The 16435-nt window shown below is 28.0% G+C and overlaps 1 protein-coding gene across 7 annotated transcripts in view; it reads left to right on the plus strand.

Moving 5' to 3' along the window:
* The window catches only part of ACC (acetyl-CoA carboxylase), a 390006-nt gene that overhangs the window by 200649 nt on the left and 172922 nt on the right, over positions 1 to 16435 (plus strand). For all 7 annotated transcript variants that reach the window (XM_075363681.1, XM_075363682.1, XM_075363677.1 and 4 more), the window contains one exon: positions 5761 to 5899. In XM_075363681.1, the coding sequence (XP_075219796.1) occupies positions 5761 to 5899 (139 nt within the window). The remainder of the gene's footprint in view (positions 1 to 5760; positions 5900 to 16435) is intronic.

The following is a 16435-nucleotide window of genomic DNA, read 5'->3' on the forward strand; positions in this document are numbered from 1 at the left end:
TTTATTTTAAATGTGAATGTCAATGGTGAAAAAGTGTAGCATTGCTTTCACATATCAGAAACTTTATGCGATACATTTTTAAAAAAATTTATTGAAGGACTGACACTTCAGCATCATTGATTCAAATGTGTCTTATAAACGTGTTTTTGTATCGCTAGATTACCTAACTATTTCATTTGTGCACATACATTAAATAGATATATGAATCTATAAAATAAAGAATGCCTTGTAAAAAATAAGAATGTGTAATTCATAATTATAATACAAGGTATAAGGAGATTTAGTGAAAATTGAAAGTTATTTATGATCGTTTCATATCCTTACCTTATAAGGTACAACAACATACAAATTTTTACTAATTGTAAATGTAATAATAAAAATTGGTTTGAGAAGGTCGCAGCATAGAAAGTAAAAGACTGGATGTTTGCCTCAAAAAAGTACCTTTGAAAATTCATTCATCGTCAGTTTAACTTTTGCGGAATCTGTGGGAAGTTTTTTAAAAGTGGCTTCATTTGTCGGCATTTCATCCTTAACATACACCTTTCAATTTCCAGGTTACTACTCCTTGAGTTGCTCTAGATGTTGTGAAACCATCAGGTTAAAAGAGTTGTGTTTACTACCACTTTACCAAGGAATCGGTTTGACTTTACCAGTTTTATGTTTATAAAATACTATATAAAATTTTTAGAGCTTTTTCTAAGCTGAGAGAAATTCACAGAAATTTTAACATCACAACTAGCAGAGCACAGTGAATTTTCTAAAAGTTTGTTAAAGACATTTTTATATCCCTGGCCTGATAATACAATGTTCCTGATTATTTTGATGGTTACTCTGTTCCTTGATTGCCTTTGTATGTAAATTTATTGTGAAGAAAATAAAGTTGTATTGTAAGTGTTAATGTCTATGCACAAATTTTATAAACTGGTTCTCTAATGTAAATTAAATTAATCATTACAGAATTCAATTCTACATTAATTACATAGCTACATATTCACAGTGTAGTAAGTAATGTATGTCTGTACCTTTATCAAAGTTTTCTAAACATTTTTCATACCTGTTGCTGTATTATAAATTAATTACTTATTTTGATCAAAATATAATATACGCTCTATAGATTAGTATTAAATAATAGGAAAGTTAGATGTCAATTGATTAAGAACAGCCATAAGAATCCTGGCTTTATCTGATAAATCATCTCAGCCACTATTATGGATAATGGCCTATTTTACAACCCTTGGATAGGAAGGGCTCCACGGGCAGTACCATAGATACAAAAGGTCATTGTTTTACTAAGCTGCAATAAAAATTTGTTTTCTCTGCCGTCTACCTGAAGTTGCCAAATATATTTGGAACCAGGGCAGCTGATCCCAATCTCACAGGATTTACCTGATGAAAAAGGAATAAAGGGTAAGGAAATGGGAGGGAAGAGGAAGGTGGCAATCAATCAATTGAGGAGCTTCCTTTAATTAGAGTTGATTGAGGTACTTTCCCATCTATCAGGACTAAAGGTTGGTTGAAGATAAGTTTTAAACTGCACAGCTGATGGTTCTGCGACATTTGGAATGTCTCGGGGATTAATATCCTGGAAATTTTAGGTATGAAGGAAAGATAAAATGCCAACAACTGAATCCATATTTAATAAACCAGTTCCCATAAAAAAATGTCGCTCTGAAGTTGACGTTAGATGGAGTTCACTGTATGGGGTTGACATATTTTTTATAGCAAAAAAACATAGCAATAAACGTGGTTAAATAATATGAGACTAATGGAAACCACAGAAAACAAAAGGAACTGCTTTTTATTTGCGTGGAAGGCCGAGTAAAATTATGGTAAAATCTTAGTCGGCATAACTTATAATATTTAAAACAGATGAATTACTAAAAGCAGAGTGTATAATTTCAAAATTAATATTACAAAAATTACATTCAACATAAGACCCAACACCTTTCACAAAGTTTGTTAGAACTTTGCCAGTAAGAGTCTGCAGAAACAGATGGCAAGGTGAAGTCAACAACTATGTTTACAGTTCTAAACATGACCTAACCTAAAAGTAAAATGAAAATGGGGAAAAAATTAAAAAATAAGCATGAAAACATCATATTTCAGTTCAATTAGATTTGCAATAAAGAATACGTTCAAAAAATACCTCAAATTTTGTTAGACAGCTTTTTTTTCCATTTGATGAACAACGGGACTCAAATATGTCACTTTTTCCTCAAAAAGGTGGGTTTACAAATCACGCTGCTAGGTAGTAGTACTTGATAGTAGAAGGTAGTGTACAAAAACTTGATAATGTACTTGAAATAATAAAATTTAAAAGTAAATATACTACAGCTTGTTTTAATAGTAAATGCTGTTATGTAAATGAAAGTACTAATATGAAACAATTTTTTTAATTCCCATCACTTCATTAACAAAAAAAAGTATTAGATTACAAGAGATTATAACTGCTAATAAAACACAAAAACAAGAACACTAGGAAAGTGCTGCAAATGTGCAACTAAGATTTGTTACATAAAACAGAAATAAATTTAATTGGTAAAACTATTATTCTACAATAAGAACTATTTAAACTAATTTATGGAGAAATAAAAAAAAATTTCATTTAATAATAATATAAAAAGTGTGTCTATGGACACACATTTTATATTAATACACCCTCGATTTCATTTATATTTAATACATATCACATTTACAGAAATAATACAATTCTTATGATTATTCGTTGTTTAATAAATTAAATCGGGCCGGTAAGAGTTTTGCAACAAATTTTTCTATTTTTTGCTTATTATATGGAGTGCTTAAACATTGTTTATTATCTACTATTGTATATCTATTGTCTATTATATATATTTAACATGTATTTTTTTTTAAACAAAATTCTAAATTAATAGCAGATTTTGATAACTTTTCTGATATCAGTATCATTTTGTTGTAAACAGTTTTATTTATATTAGTGAAATTTTTGTTTTTTGAGCAGAAGAAATGATACCTGTGAGACTCTTACCGTACGGTTTACAATTTCATTGTAGTTTTTTTTTTTATAATAAGAAATATAGTTTATAGTTTAAAATTTTAGCTGAAGGTAATAATGTTTACATGAGGTTGGTTAATGTTATGTGAAATCTCAGATTCACAACTATAAAAATACTAATGAAAAAATTGTTTTATGACAGATACTGACCATGTATAATTTATTTTTTAATTTTGTGAATCATATTTAACTTGAACCTAAATTTTACTCATCATTGTTAGATTTAATAAGTGTAATTATAATTTAAATTACATCTCATCAATAGTTCGGTACATTTACTTTTTCAAAATACTTTATACATTTTTTCTTTTTTCTTTTTTTTTACGTTACATACATCTTTTGTAGTTATGTAAACTCTTTATTTTTATTTCCATATTAGTGTTGAATGAGTAATTATCTGTAAATTATTCAGAGTGCAGGTGCATAGGAAAAAGGTTACAATAATTTCCATTTCTATTGATAAAATTCATTGTTCAGTAGAATAATAAAAAATAAAAACTGTAAATAGACCAGTTATCTCCCCACTTTGCACAATTTCTAAAACCTTTTTAAGCTCAAATTTATATTTTAATTTTGTGATACTTAACCTTGTTTAAATGTAAGTATTAGTTATTATTAATTACATTTTGATTTAATTAAAAAAAAATTAATTCATCAATTTTATTATAATCTTGTAATACTTGTAGTTCTATTGTAATTAAAAATATAATTTTACCTTCAGTTATTATCATGGATCAAAGAAGTCATATTTGTTTCTATGTAAACAAATGCTTCTGGAGGATGCATTTTTCATGCCCTTACTTACTAATCCAATATGAATAAATATAAAATCATTTTTTTTTAATTCTGCTTATATTATGAATCATATTTTTAACTACAAAATATCATTATTTATCATAAAGTAATTTTTTTATTTGTAACCATTAAATTTTTTAATTACACTGAACCAAATTTATGTACATAAACTTGCTCTATCACTTTTACTAACTCTTTCCATGATACCTATATTTTAAAATGAAATATTTAAAAGTAATAAAACAGAATCATTAATTGAAAGACATGTTTTGACCATTTTCAGTTTTAATTATTACTATTATTATTAGTTATATTGGTTATTATTAATATTAATTTTTTTTTAATTTGTGATATCGAGTTCACTGATAGAGATATTTACTTCTTCAGACTGGATTTTTTTCTAATAATTAATTAATTAAAAACATAACTAAAATTTTAGGGTTATTTGTTTTTTTATTATTATATAGTTATTGAAATAAAATAAATTATTCTGCTTCTGTTAATGATTTCCTAGTGTAAAACAAAACTGTTAGTTTGGTATATTTGAATATATTTTTAAATATAAATTATGAATTTTGAATAATTTAAATTAAATTTATTATTTACTTAAGCCAGTCATTACCATCAGATTTTACTTATTATTTAATTATATTTTCATTGCTGGTTTTTTTTTAATTATAAATATATTTAAATCAAAATAAGTTGCAGTTTTTATAAGTAGATTATAATAGCAGAATTCATTTTAGTTCAGTGATTGAGATAATAAACATTTATCTAGGGTAATTTTAAGTATGTTTTTAATTAATTTATTATAATAAAAAAATCCATTCTAAAGAACCATATTTCTCCACAAAGTACTCTCAATGAAGATCACAAAAAAGTTCTAAAATGAAATTTTACTATAATTTATTATAATATAAATGAATTTTTTAATGATTCATATTATGTGAATATTTTGTTCAAATTTAAATATTTTTTAAATATTTTAACTTTTATACTTTTTTTTCTACTTATATACTTTTACTTAATTATGCTTTTTTTTATTATATTTTTTTTTATATACTTAATTATATTTTTTATACTTATATTCTTTTGCTGCTGTATAAAGCTTGGTAACAATGCACCATTTCTCAGTGGCACATCGTATCAGGTAATATGCAGAGATATAAAAATAAAATAAAGACCGAGTATGTCTTTCGGTTGCTGAGTTATCATTTGTCACTTTATTAGGTGGTTCATTTATTAATATTGTTACTTATAATCGACAAAAAAGAATGGACACTATGCTTGGATTACTTAGTCTTATACATTGACTTAAAATATTATTTGAACATTTTTTTAAAAATGTTTTATTTCTAAAGCGGTAATAGATTGTATTAAATTTATGTCTGTTATAAATAATAACATAGAATGTTTACAATAACAAAAATATTTTTGAAACAGTTGTTTAAATAATTGGTATGGTAAAATAATTTAGCTGAAGAGAAAACATCATCATTTGCCGACTTATGTTATAAAGGTATCCTTTCTCTCAAACGTGTAAGCCTTTGAATTTTACTAATTGTCTTTATATTTCTTATGTTAAAAAACAGTTGTATAATAAATATTGTAATTTCTTTACTAGCTTAAAATTACTTTTAAAAACATTCGGTAAAGTGTAGGAAATTGCTTGTCTTGTTTACTGATCTTCAAATTCTGAAAATTTATGTGTGACTAAAACATCTGGGATAGAAACTGTGGCAAAATGTTTCTCTAATAATTTAATAGAGAATTCTCAAAAATTTGATCAGTATACAAAAATATATTAATATTTTCAATGTTATTTAATTATAAAAACTTGATCGTAAATGGTGTTTGTTAGCTACTAAACATGTAAATGTTTAAATTAGGTTTGATAATGCTGCTTTTTAACAATATTTTTTTATCTTCAGGGCATGAAGAATATGAACGTCAAGGTGGAGATTCATTTCCAACTGAAAATGGACCTCTTATAGTAAACAGTGGCCTCGGCAGCAAAAATAACTCATATAACAATATGTTTGGTCTAGCTGAGAGACGGAAACGACTAAGGTAAGTCATTTTTGTTAGGTTTTTTATGAATATTTAAGAGAGTGGAGATAACACTTAATTTACTGAGAGAATTACAATATCGTGTTAAGTAAATACATGTTTGATTATTTGTCCTGGTTTGTTTTTTTTTTTTGGAGAGGGGAGAATGTAGGACTGATTTTATCCAATTAGGCTTACTGAGCAGCCACCTGATAGGAAAGTGAGTTCAGTCCACAGACAGCTCACATCTATTCCTCTGGTTTAGAAAATTAATACTCTTAATAAAACAGATTCTCCCTTAAAGTTAATTATTGTTAACACTAGTATATTTTTGTAATCATATAGATTTGTATCTTAAGATTATTGAACACTTTGTTTCACTCTATAATCTCTAAATTTTCTGATGCAAAAGTTAGAATTTTCTATTTTGTAAAATTAATAGTATAAGTAGACTTGCAGTGTATTTGTTATTATCATGAATTACAACTGAATGCTGTTCACACCAACATTCTACTGAATTGCAAATAGTGACACTTTCAGTTTGTTTACTACAGGGAACAGCTGTACAGTGACTTTATTACTTCCAGCTAATTTAACTCTGTCTGCTGCCTCTTATACCTTACCAAGCCTCACATACACCACACCAGTAGAAGAAGTTCTGGGATAGGGAGTATAAAGCGACAGATTTATATACCTGTACATCTATATAAAATCATGTGTTATATATGTTGGTTACTCCAGTTAGGAGAGTTATTGGCGTGATTACTGCCTGCTATCAGAGTTCTTCTATGATGCTGTAGGACCCATATTCAAATTCAATTGTAAGACTTAATTTTTTTCTAAACTTCTACTACTTTTTTATTGATTATTAATTGGCTTGGACTTTTAGTTCTATCATTTTCAACTAACCGACAGCCTGCTTTGATGCATTCATTACATTTATAAACTGCTCACTCCTGTATGACTTACCAATAGACTATTTAGACTTGTCAAAAATCCTTCTGCAACAGTTTCACAATGCCATAGCATTTAAATTCATTTTATATCCAAAGTTTGAAGCAAATTCACTGATACTATGTTTTAAAATGTTTAAAATAGTGTCTATTACAAAAACTTATTCGCTTTACTGCCATCTGTAAATTATGCATCCAATATTGTTCCAAATGTAGTTTGATATTAAGGACAGGTAACAGCATCACAAAAAATTGTTTCCATCAAAAAATGTTTGACATGGGAAATTAATAATTGTACAGACTTTTTGATTACTGCAGGGAAGAGAGATTGAACTAAAATATAACTTTTCTAGATTGTACTCAGTGTTATAGCCTAATTTTTTTTTCAAATTTTTACAAAAATGTTATACTGCTACCCTTTTTTTATATTTTTTCATAATATATTTAATAAGATAGTAATCTAACATATACCATTCATTAATGTTCAGAAATTATTAACATTGTATCATAATTCTTCTTATTATGTTATTTAACAAATTATATTTTTTATTTTTAAATCTTAATTTTAAATTGTGTAGGTAATTATAATACTGACTTGCCTATTTAGTGAATTTATTATGAGATTAAATTTTTTATTATTATACTATTTTTATGGACTGTAGTTGAAATTTATTATTTTTTGATTGCTATTAAAACTGTTTATTTTTTTGTATTCAAGATTGCTTAATTATTGCTTAAATTTAATCAGTTTTAATACACTTTGCATTGGAATTTTATTTGAAATTTAAGGAATACTATTTTATTCTTTTGGTTAATTATTATTATAAATTTAATCGATTGTTGAACTTCACAACATATAATAACTGAGAAAATGTAAGTACCATGTACTTAAATTATTCTTTTGCTGTTTGACCTAAATTTAATATTTCTTTATTAATCAGGATAAAATGTGATGATAATGTATTTTTTTAAAGATAGTTAAAAAATAAAGTACATGAAACATACTTATGTCAAAACCACCTTTTTACTTTTCATCCTTTTTTTTTTATTCAGGAAGTATGAAACATTTAAAAGTGCAAAGAAAGGATGAGGTTAAGTTAATTTGTATTCATATGTGGGTGTATTGTGTTGATATCCATTTGGGTTAATAACTCAGAGTTAGCTAGCTTTAAACATATTTTAGAGATTTCTATTTATGGGATACTAATGGTATTAAATTTTGGAGTAGGAATTTCAAAGGGATGGGGCAGTAGAGGAGGATTAGGTGTCATATCTCAGCTGAAAATGGATTTAATTAAAACTTTACTCGTATATGTTATGAGCTCTTGTAATACATTGACTACAATATTTTATTTTTTAATGCACATAATTTTCTTGTGTTTCAAGTACCCCTTGTTCAATATTCAGTTTTTCCACTGATATGTAACAAGGCACCTATATTTTGTAAGCTTTCATCTCTTCTAATGCTGTCTCTTAGTCACTGATAGAATTATTTGTGAATTTTATATTCAAACGGTGTAGTATCAGTCACCCAGCTCTGGTGCAAATTTTATCCTTCTAACATCAGAATTTAATCTTTACAATTACTCAATGTGACATAAAAAAATAAATGAGAAGGAGGTTTAAAATACACCTATTAAACTGAAGGGAAATCGAGGGAGAATAGGATGTCTCACCATAAATGCTCATACTGGACATACACAACCAGTACCACAGTTAACGTATTAGATAATAAAGATATTGTCTTATAACATTTTTCTCAAGATAGCTCTCAAATTAAAAAAGAATGGTCTTAGTCAAAGCCTTCAATTTCCTCCAGATTTAGTATATCTTTTTCAAATTTGGTATACATGTATAAGATGGATTTTATTGGTCCAACAAAGGATACTGAGAGATTCAAAAATTTAAAATTTTTACAAATGTGCAATATATTAGCTCTTAAGTATCTTACTGTATACAAAATGAATAAATTATAAGTCATGAATATAATTCTAATTTTACTATCAACTATACAATAACTAATAAAAATTTATACAAAATTAACTAGTGATTATGACAGTGAGATAACAATTACAAAATCAGTGATTACCTTTATACAAGAATTATTTACTTCTACTAATTACAAAAAGGAAGCAAGGTTATTATTTCATCAATGGATAATGTCACTTTGTCCTGTTCACAACACACTCGCTGAACAAACTAGTTTGTTGAAGTTCAGCTAGTATGAGCTTCTCATATTTAACCGTAGAAAAGAACTACCCAAATGAAATATTCTCATGATGTACTGTTTTCTCATATGCTCAACTGCTGCCAGACACACTCTTTGAATGCTATAAGATACCCATGTTGATTATTATAGCACATTGTCCTCCAACGTTCGCTAGTCCTTGGCAGTATTTATATCTCCAGGCCTAGGGCTTGATGTGTCATAGCACCAGCTGATCCACCCTTTTGTTCATTATGCCATAATGTTTTCTATTGAACCTTCTACACTATTCTAGATATTCTTTCACTCGTTCCTCTTAGTTTTGGATTTTCTTTTTAGTGTTATTTGTTGATTTACATTCTTTATTTTCTCTTTTTCTCATTCTCACACTTTCCATTACTAGAATATTCTGTACCCATTACAATATTGTCATTAAATTTTAGAGCTTGAGTTTAAAAAGGGGAAAATAGTAAGAATGACACTTTAATCTATGTATATATATATATATATATATATATATATATATATATATATAAACCATTGACTATATTTTGAAGGTTAGTAACCCATTTCTTTATGAAGTTTAGTGATGCTTCAGGAAAATTTAAAGATGCTTGAGGAATTATTTTTTACATTTTAGAGGCCACTCAAGTTAATTTATTTTTCTCCAATAATCTTTTAAGTTTGCTTAGATTCATAGTTCTCTTTTAATGAATGTTTCAAACTTACCATATTGTGTTCATCTATAAGTTGTTTGTTCTTAGTTTCTATTTTTTTTTTTTAATGGTCCTCTCACCCTCTTCAACAATCCATTTCCTCCCACAATTATATGATCAGGTTGAAATGGAACGGTAGAATACCATTATGAAACATATGGAATTAACCTTGGTGTATTGCATAACAATTTGCTGAACAACTTATTTAGTAAAAATAATTTTGAAAAATCATAAAAATGAAACATTAAAAACTGAACATAAAGCATGTAAGTTATAAATAAAACATAATTAAAAATCAATAAGAGATTAAAAATATATGTAGTTTAAAGAATAATTTTTTTCATTATGCACATGAAACCTATAGATAAACATATAAAAACTGGATCATACTACTGTGATTCATATAATACCAGGTGTCCAAAATAAAATGGTATACATACTTTGAATAACTATTACACGAACAATTATTAACATATTGTTGGCCACTATTGTTCATGCACTGCTGATAACGTCAACCAATGAAATTACAAAATTCGCTAAGCACTTCAATTTGTATTTGTGCGCATGCTCTTTTAATGGCTGCTCTCAACTGTTGATTGTAGCCAGTCTTCTATTATAAACATTATGTTTGAGGTGTTTCCATAAAAAGAAATCCACTGGTGTGACATCCAGTGAGAGTATGGGGAACTCAATGCTACCTTTTCACCCTAACCATCTATTCCCCAGAATTCTATCAAGATAGGTCCTCACATCACGATGGTAATGTTGAGGTTTTCTATTGTGCCACGAATACTGTTCTTCATTCCCAAAAAATTTCTTGAATGTGTAGTATAATGGATTTCTGTAGCAAATTCAGGTAAACTTCATCAGTCACAGTATTCTCAAAGAAGAAAGGTCCAGTTAATCCAAACACTGACAAACCACACTGTAATACTTGATAAATTCATACGGAGTTTCACTGGTCAAACAAGGATTATCAATTACCCAGTAACTGCAATTATAATGATTAATGAGTCATTTAGTTTAAATGTGGTCTTGTCACTCATTGATTATCCTTTTCACATTTTGCATGGTATCACTCACAAAATTGAATCCTCTGGTCAGAATCATTTTCATTGAAAGTGTGGACTAAGGTGAGAGTAAAACTTTTCCACATTTTGGCGTGCTTCAAAATACTATCAATGCTCAATTCTTAAAATCCTGTTTTACGAGCTGCTTGTCAAACAGATTTTCTAGGAGATTGCTTGTACATTTCTATGACCTCTCTTTTTTTTCTCTTGTGAGGCTGATGGATATTTGTGGTCTGGAATGCTTCAGTAAGCATCATGATCCATTCCTTCTGCTTCAAACTTATCCCAGTTATGATGACTCTTGTCGGTGCATCTTGTTGAAACTATCTTCTAAACTGTTTATATTACAGCTATATTTTCTGTCTTCTGGTAAGACTTAAGGATAAATTTCCCTTCCTTTAAGCTTAGATATGATTAAGCTTTTATTTTTATCGATGATCATACCTGAAAAAAATGAAAAGGGTTTGGTAGTTATTAGCTGTAGAAGAGTGTGTACATTTTTTTAGAACACCCATTGTATACAAGCTATTTTAAGCTACTATTAAATTTACCATTTGTTTTTCTCTTAATTGTTGATAATTTATCATTGAAAACATCAGGTTATCATAAGCCTATCAGTAGGAGAGAACGTGTAAAGTTATGAGCTTATGCAAACATCTCATACTAATGAAACAGATAAATTTATCACCAGTTTTATACACTTTTGTGCTTTTTAAGGAAAAATATTTTCAAGTAAAAAATACTTATTAAGCAAAAGGTGTTAATTTTGAAATAAGAAATTATTACGTTTATTATATTTAAAAAATATTTTATAAACTGTAATATCCTACTGTTTTACTCATTTTTTCATTTTTTAATTTTGTAAAATTGTATCTCTTAGATATATAAAATAATCAGATTGTAGTGTACTACAGTAAATAAGCAGTAGTAATATTTGATTTATATATTGAAAATAGTTTTATCAAGCATAGTTGTTTATTAATCTAAGTTATGTTTTGTGATGTGAAGATAGCTTTCTTAAGTGAACAACTAGTGATAGAAAGCTCCCTCACTGTAAAATAGTATATCCCACTTGATTCTTGTGCCACAGATTACTATACGATTCCATTATCATGCATCCATTGTCATTATAATTCTCCCATTACACATTTTTTTCAAAGAAGGAAAAACGTTGTCAAAAATAAGCTTATTTAAATTTATAATACTTATTAAAAGTTCCTTATAAAATGAAAATAAAAAAGATGTAACAATTAGCTTCATTTCAGTTTTTAAGTATTGTTGTTTTTTTGCCTGATGTAATGCCTTACAGTACATAATGTGTTAATAAACTTCTAAATAACACAAATTAAGATTATGAATTTAGAAATGTCTAATTGCAGTTGGTACTAAAGAGTGATATGATTTTTTTTACAGTTTTTATAATTTTAGCTTCATAGTTTTACTCACAATATCTTCTGTATTATAAAATCACATTACTAAAATTACTAGATTGCGATGAACCATCAGAACTCCTTAACTTCAACATCAACACCCCAATAACACCACCAGAAAAAATCAACCCTCCCACAATAAAAGAAGCCTACCAGGCACTGGGTGAGATGAATTACAAAGCAGCGAGAGAAGATCAGACTTTTGTAGAGATCGGAAATATGCAGGAAGATCAGCAAAAATTGCCCTTCATCAACAGCTTGTCAATAGGTGGATCAAAGAAGAACTATCAGAACACTGGATGACAGCCTTCATCCATCTGCTACACAAAAAAGGAGACAAAACAGACCTTAACAATTACAGAGGCATCTCACTCCTAGACACAACATACAAAATTCTTTCCAGAATCATCCTCAACAGGATCGAATCACAACTCGAGAAAGAACTAGGAGAATACCATACCAGGGAGGTTTCAGACCCTGGAGCCTGAAAGAGCTATCTAGACCAGATCTTGAGTCTCAAGCTAGTAATGGATTATAACAGGAAAAGATACAGGGACATGGTGATAACATTTGTAGATTTCAAGAAAGCTTATGACTGCATCCACAGAGAATCCCTACTAAAAATTCTAAGACACATTGGACTACAACCAAATACATGATAAAACTGACCCTCACAAACACTAAGTCAGAGGTAAAATTCAGAGGCGAGCTCTCAGAATCATTTGAGATCAAAACAGGACTGCCCAAGGTAATAAGCTCTCACTTCTGTTATTCAACTGTGCTCTAGAAATGGTAATGAGGGAGTGGCTTAAAAACATGCCTCTCAAAAGTAAAATTATGCCAAAAAATCTAAACAAACTGTCTTGGTTTTGCCGTTGACTTGGCACTACTAGCAAATGACATCGACAAAGTTAAATCACAGATATTAGAACTTCAAAAAATTGCAAATAAAATTGGCTTCAAAGTATCATTCAAAAAGACGGAAATTATGCCCCAAAAACCAACACAATTAAAAGAAGTAAACATAGACGGTAATAAGATCAAAATAGTAATCCAATTTAAATACCTTGGAGAAATAGTAACAAACAACCTAAATGAAAAACCTAATCCCAATAAGAAGAAACAAACTAGCTAAAACTTAAAAATTAACCTTGCACACTTATAATAAAAATGCCTACAATAAATGCAAAAATAAGACATTACAACACAGTTATAAAACCAACACCCATTTATGCAACAAAACACTTCCACTTCAACAAACAATCAAAGACAGACAGACAGACTCCAGAATCGAAAAAGAATCGGAAGAACCTGTATCAATAAAAAGTACCAGAAAGACGGGCAGTGGTGGATCGTGCCCAAAAAAGTTGTGTACAAGGAGTTAGAACCCATCTCTGATGCTATGCGTAAGAGGAGGCTAGGATTCTTTGGACATATCATGAGGATGCAAGATTCAAGACTTCTGAAACAACTAGTACAGTACAATCTTGACTCGAAAAATACCAAGACAGGATGCAGATGGATCAGAGAAATAAGAGAGGATCTGAAGGAAATAGGCCTTACACCAGAAGACACCACAGATAAAATAAAATTAAACAAGAAAATCAAGAACAAAAACAACTTGCTTCACACTTGCAAGAAAAAACTCACAGCACAAACCTTTTCAGTACTAGAAAGACAACAAAGATCAGAATGTATGAAAAAGTACTGAGGACCGCAAGGCCCAAATAATCCCATTGAAGAGACTTGGATAATGGACTAAAGTGATCCTATGTGGTCGTAAAAGATAATAATAATAAAATCACTTTAATTCAGACTATAGAGGGGTATTACTAATCTGCATTAGCATTTATTCAGATTAATTGATTCTTATTTAATAATTTGTATCATGTTTATTAAAAAAAATTTGGTAAAATTTATATACTTATTATCCAGTAAACAATGTGATGAAACATGACAACACCTAAAATTGTTAACAACTATTTAGCAAGTTATACAAAATGCCTACAAAATGTTCTTCCAAATGCCTCTTCACACTAATTATCAGCCTTCCTCAATGTAAATTGGGTGGAATTTTTGTTAATGGTGAGTGTCTTAAAAAGCATAGGAGATTTTTAAGTATGCAATGGAATAACATATTCATTCTGTGTTGTGTTTGTTCATATAATATTGCATTTTTATAAATTTTAATTTTTCATATACTTCATATTGAAAAATTCTACCATGTTTGAAATTTGCAAATACAATAAATTTGTCAAAAACAACATATTAAACAAATAAGCACAACGCAGATCGAATATATTATTATTCAATTACATAATTAAAGGATTCTTTATTCTTAACTTTTATAAGATGGGTGCCATTAAAAACAGTTTTACCAATAATTCCAATGAACAAGCTGCTGATAGTTAAAGGTTTTTGGAAGAACAAGTTTCATTCATTTGGTAATGAGTCGTTTATAATTTGTGTAATGTGAAATGTATCTTAATATTAAATTTAATCTTTACACTATTTAAAAATTTGAATATTTAAAATATGAGGGCGCATTAATTTCATTTAGAATTAGATACTTGGATACTCTCGTGAAAAATACTTTCATGTTGGACACAGGGATATCAATTTGCTTAAAACTTGATATAATTCTTTTACAATTAAAACATTTTATTAATACCTTATTTATTGTGCTACTTTTCTGATGAATGATGCAGTCCTGTTAAAGCTTTTCATCAGATTTATATCACGTACATATCAGATTTACTTTGTATAGATTGTTTATATCTAGCAATTTAAATCATCTACATTTTGAAATGCATAATAAATGTATATGTATATTCTATTGTGATTTTATTCACCAATAAAATCACACAACAAAAAATTACAATCGGCAACATTGGTTGCAGTCATTACTGCCCATTCTAAACAAGAAAATGTATTGTAACACATTTTTTTTCTTTCTTTCTAATACATGGTGTGTAAGTAACATCTGGAATAATGGGATCTGGATTATTAAGGATTTTTCAAAATGAAAAGTTGTACCTGAATTTTGTCAAACTGTTTATTTTTATTGGATTAATTAGAAAAAATGTCTAACTGTGTAACAATCTTGTTAAGCTGTTATTCAGTAAAGAATAACAGCACAAATATACTTTATAATAAATTAACTATTTCGGTAAGGGTTATCAAGAAATATGATATCATTAATCATTATGTAATTATTAAATAAAAATACTTATAGCATTATTTATTAGTAGACCACTTCTTTTGTCAATGTCAAGTTTCTGCTCATTGAAATTTAATAAATAATGGTCAAGGCAGTAAAAGTCAAGGATATTTAGAAATGTTTTATTAATAATTTTTTAATTATAATTATCATAATTAAATTGTTTTATTTATTTATATGTACTGTAAACCATAAATTTTAAGTGTCCTTGTGATACCATTTTTTGAGATAAAAGTTTTTTAAAATATTTTTTTATATTAGATCATCCACAAAATCTAATTTTACATTGAAGATTATTAATACAAATTTTAATTTATTCGGAGTAGTATAACGTAATTTCTGACTACGTAGCGTCTATTTATTTAAGACCTATTTTAATGAATGGCTTTTGTGCTGCAGTGAAATTAGATTTTTTTTACCTATTGACTGTAATTTGTACATACAACATAACCTCAGACATTTTACTATAGTAGACCTCTCATTATCTGATAATATTCTGGAAGCATTATCATTATTAAATTTGTAATCATTAATATTAGTTAACAGCTGCAATATAAATACACTTATTACTAATTTTGTGTTAAGAAAGATTTTATGCCATCATGAATAAAGAATTAATATATTTTTTTATTTATTATGTGTGACAGTTGTTTTGCACAAAGTTAAACAAGTAGTCTAATGGGTGTTTACTTCTTACCCTTTTTTGATTACACATATACACTACATGACAAAGCTATAGTATATGTAATATCTAAAGGCAGGTTTGTAGTATTGTAGTACACTGTGGCATCTCCTCTACTGCTCTTAACATGACTCAGCGACTTCTCCTCGTACCAGCAACCATTGTAGTGTATTATAAAAGTCACATCAATTAATTTGCAATGACTTGCACCGTATCTAATCACAATGTCACTATTATAGTAACAAAATATGTTCTAGTAATTTGCTATTATAAATAAAAT

Source organism: Lycorma delicatula, chromosome 4 (assembly GCF_047948215.1).
Source record: "Lycorma delicatula isolate Av1 chromosome 4, ASM4794821v1, whole genome shotgun sequence".
Lineage (NCBI taxonomy): Eukaryota > Metazoa > Arthropoda > Insecta > Hemiptera > Fulgoridae > Lycorma > Lycorma delicatula.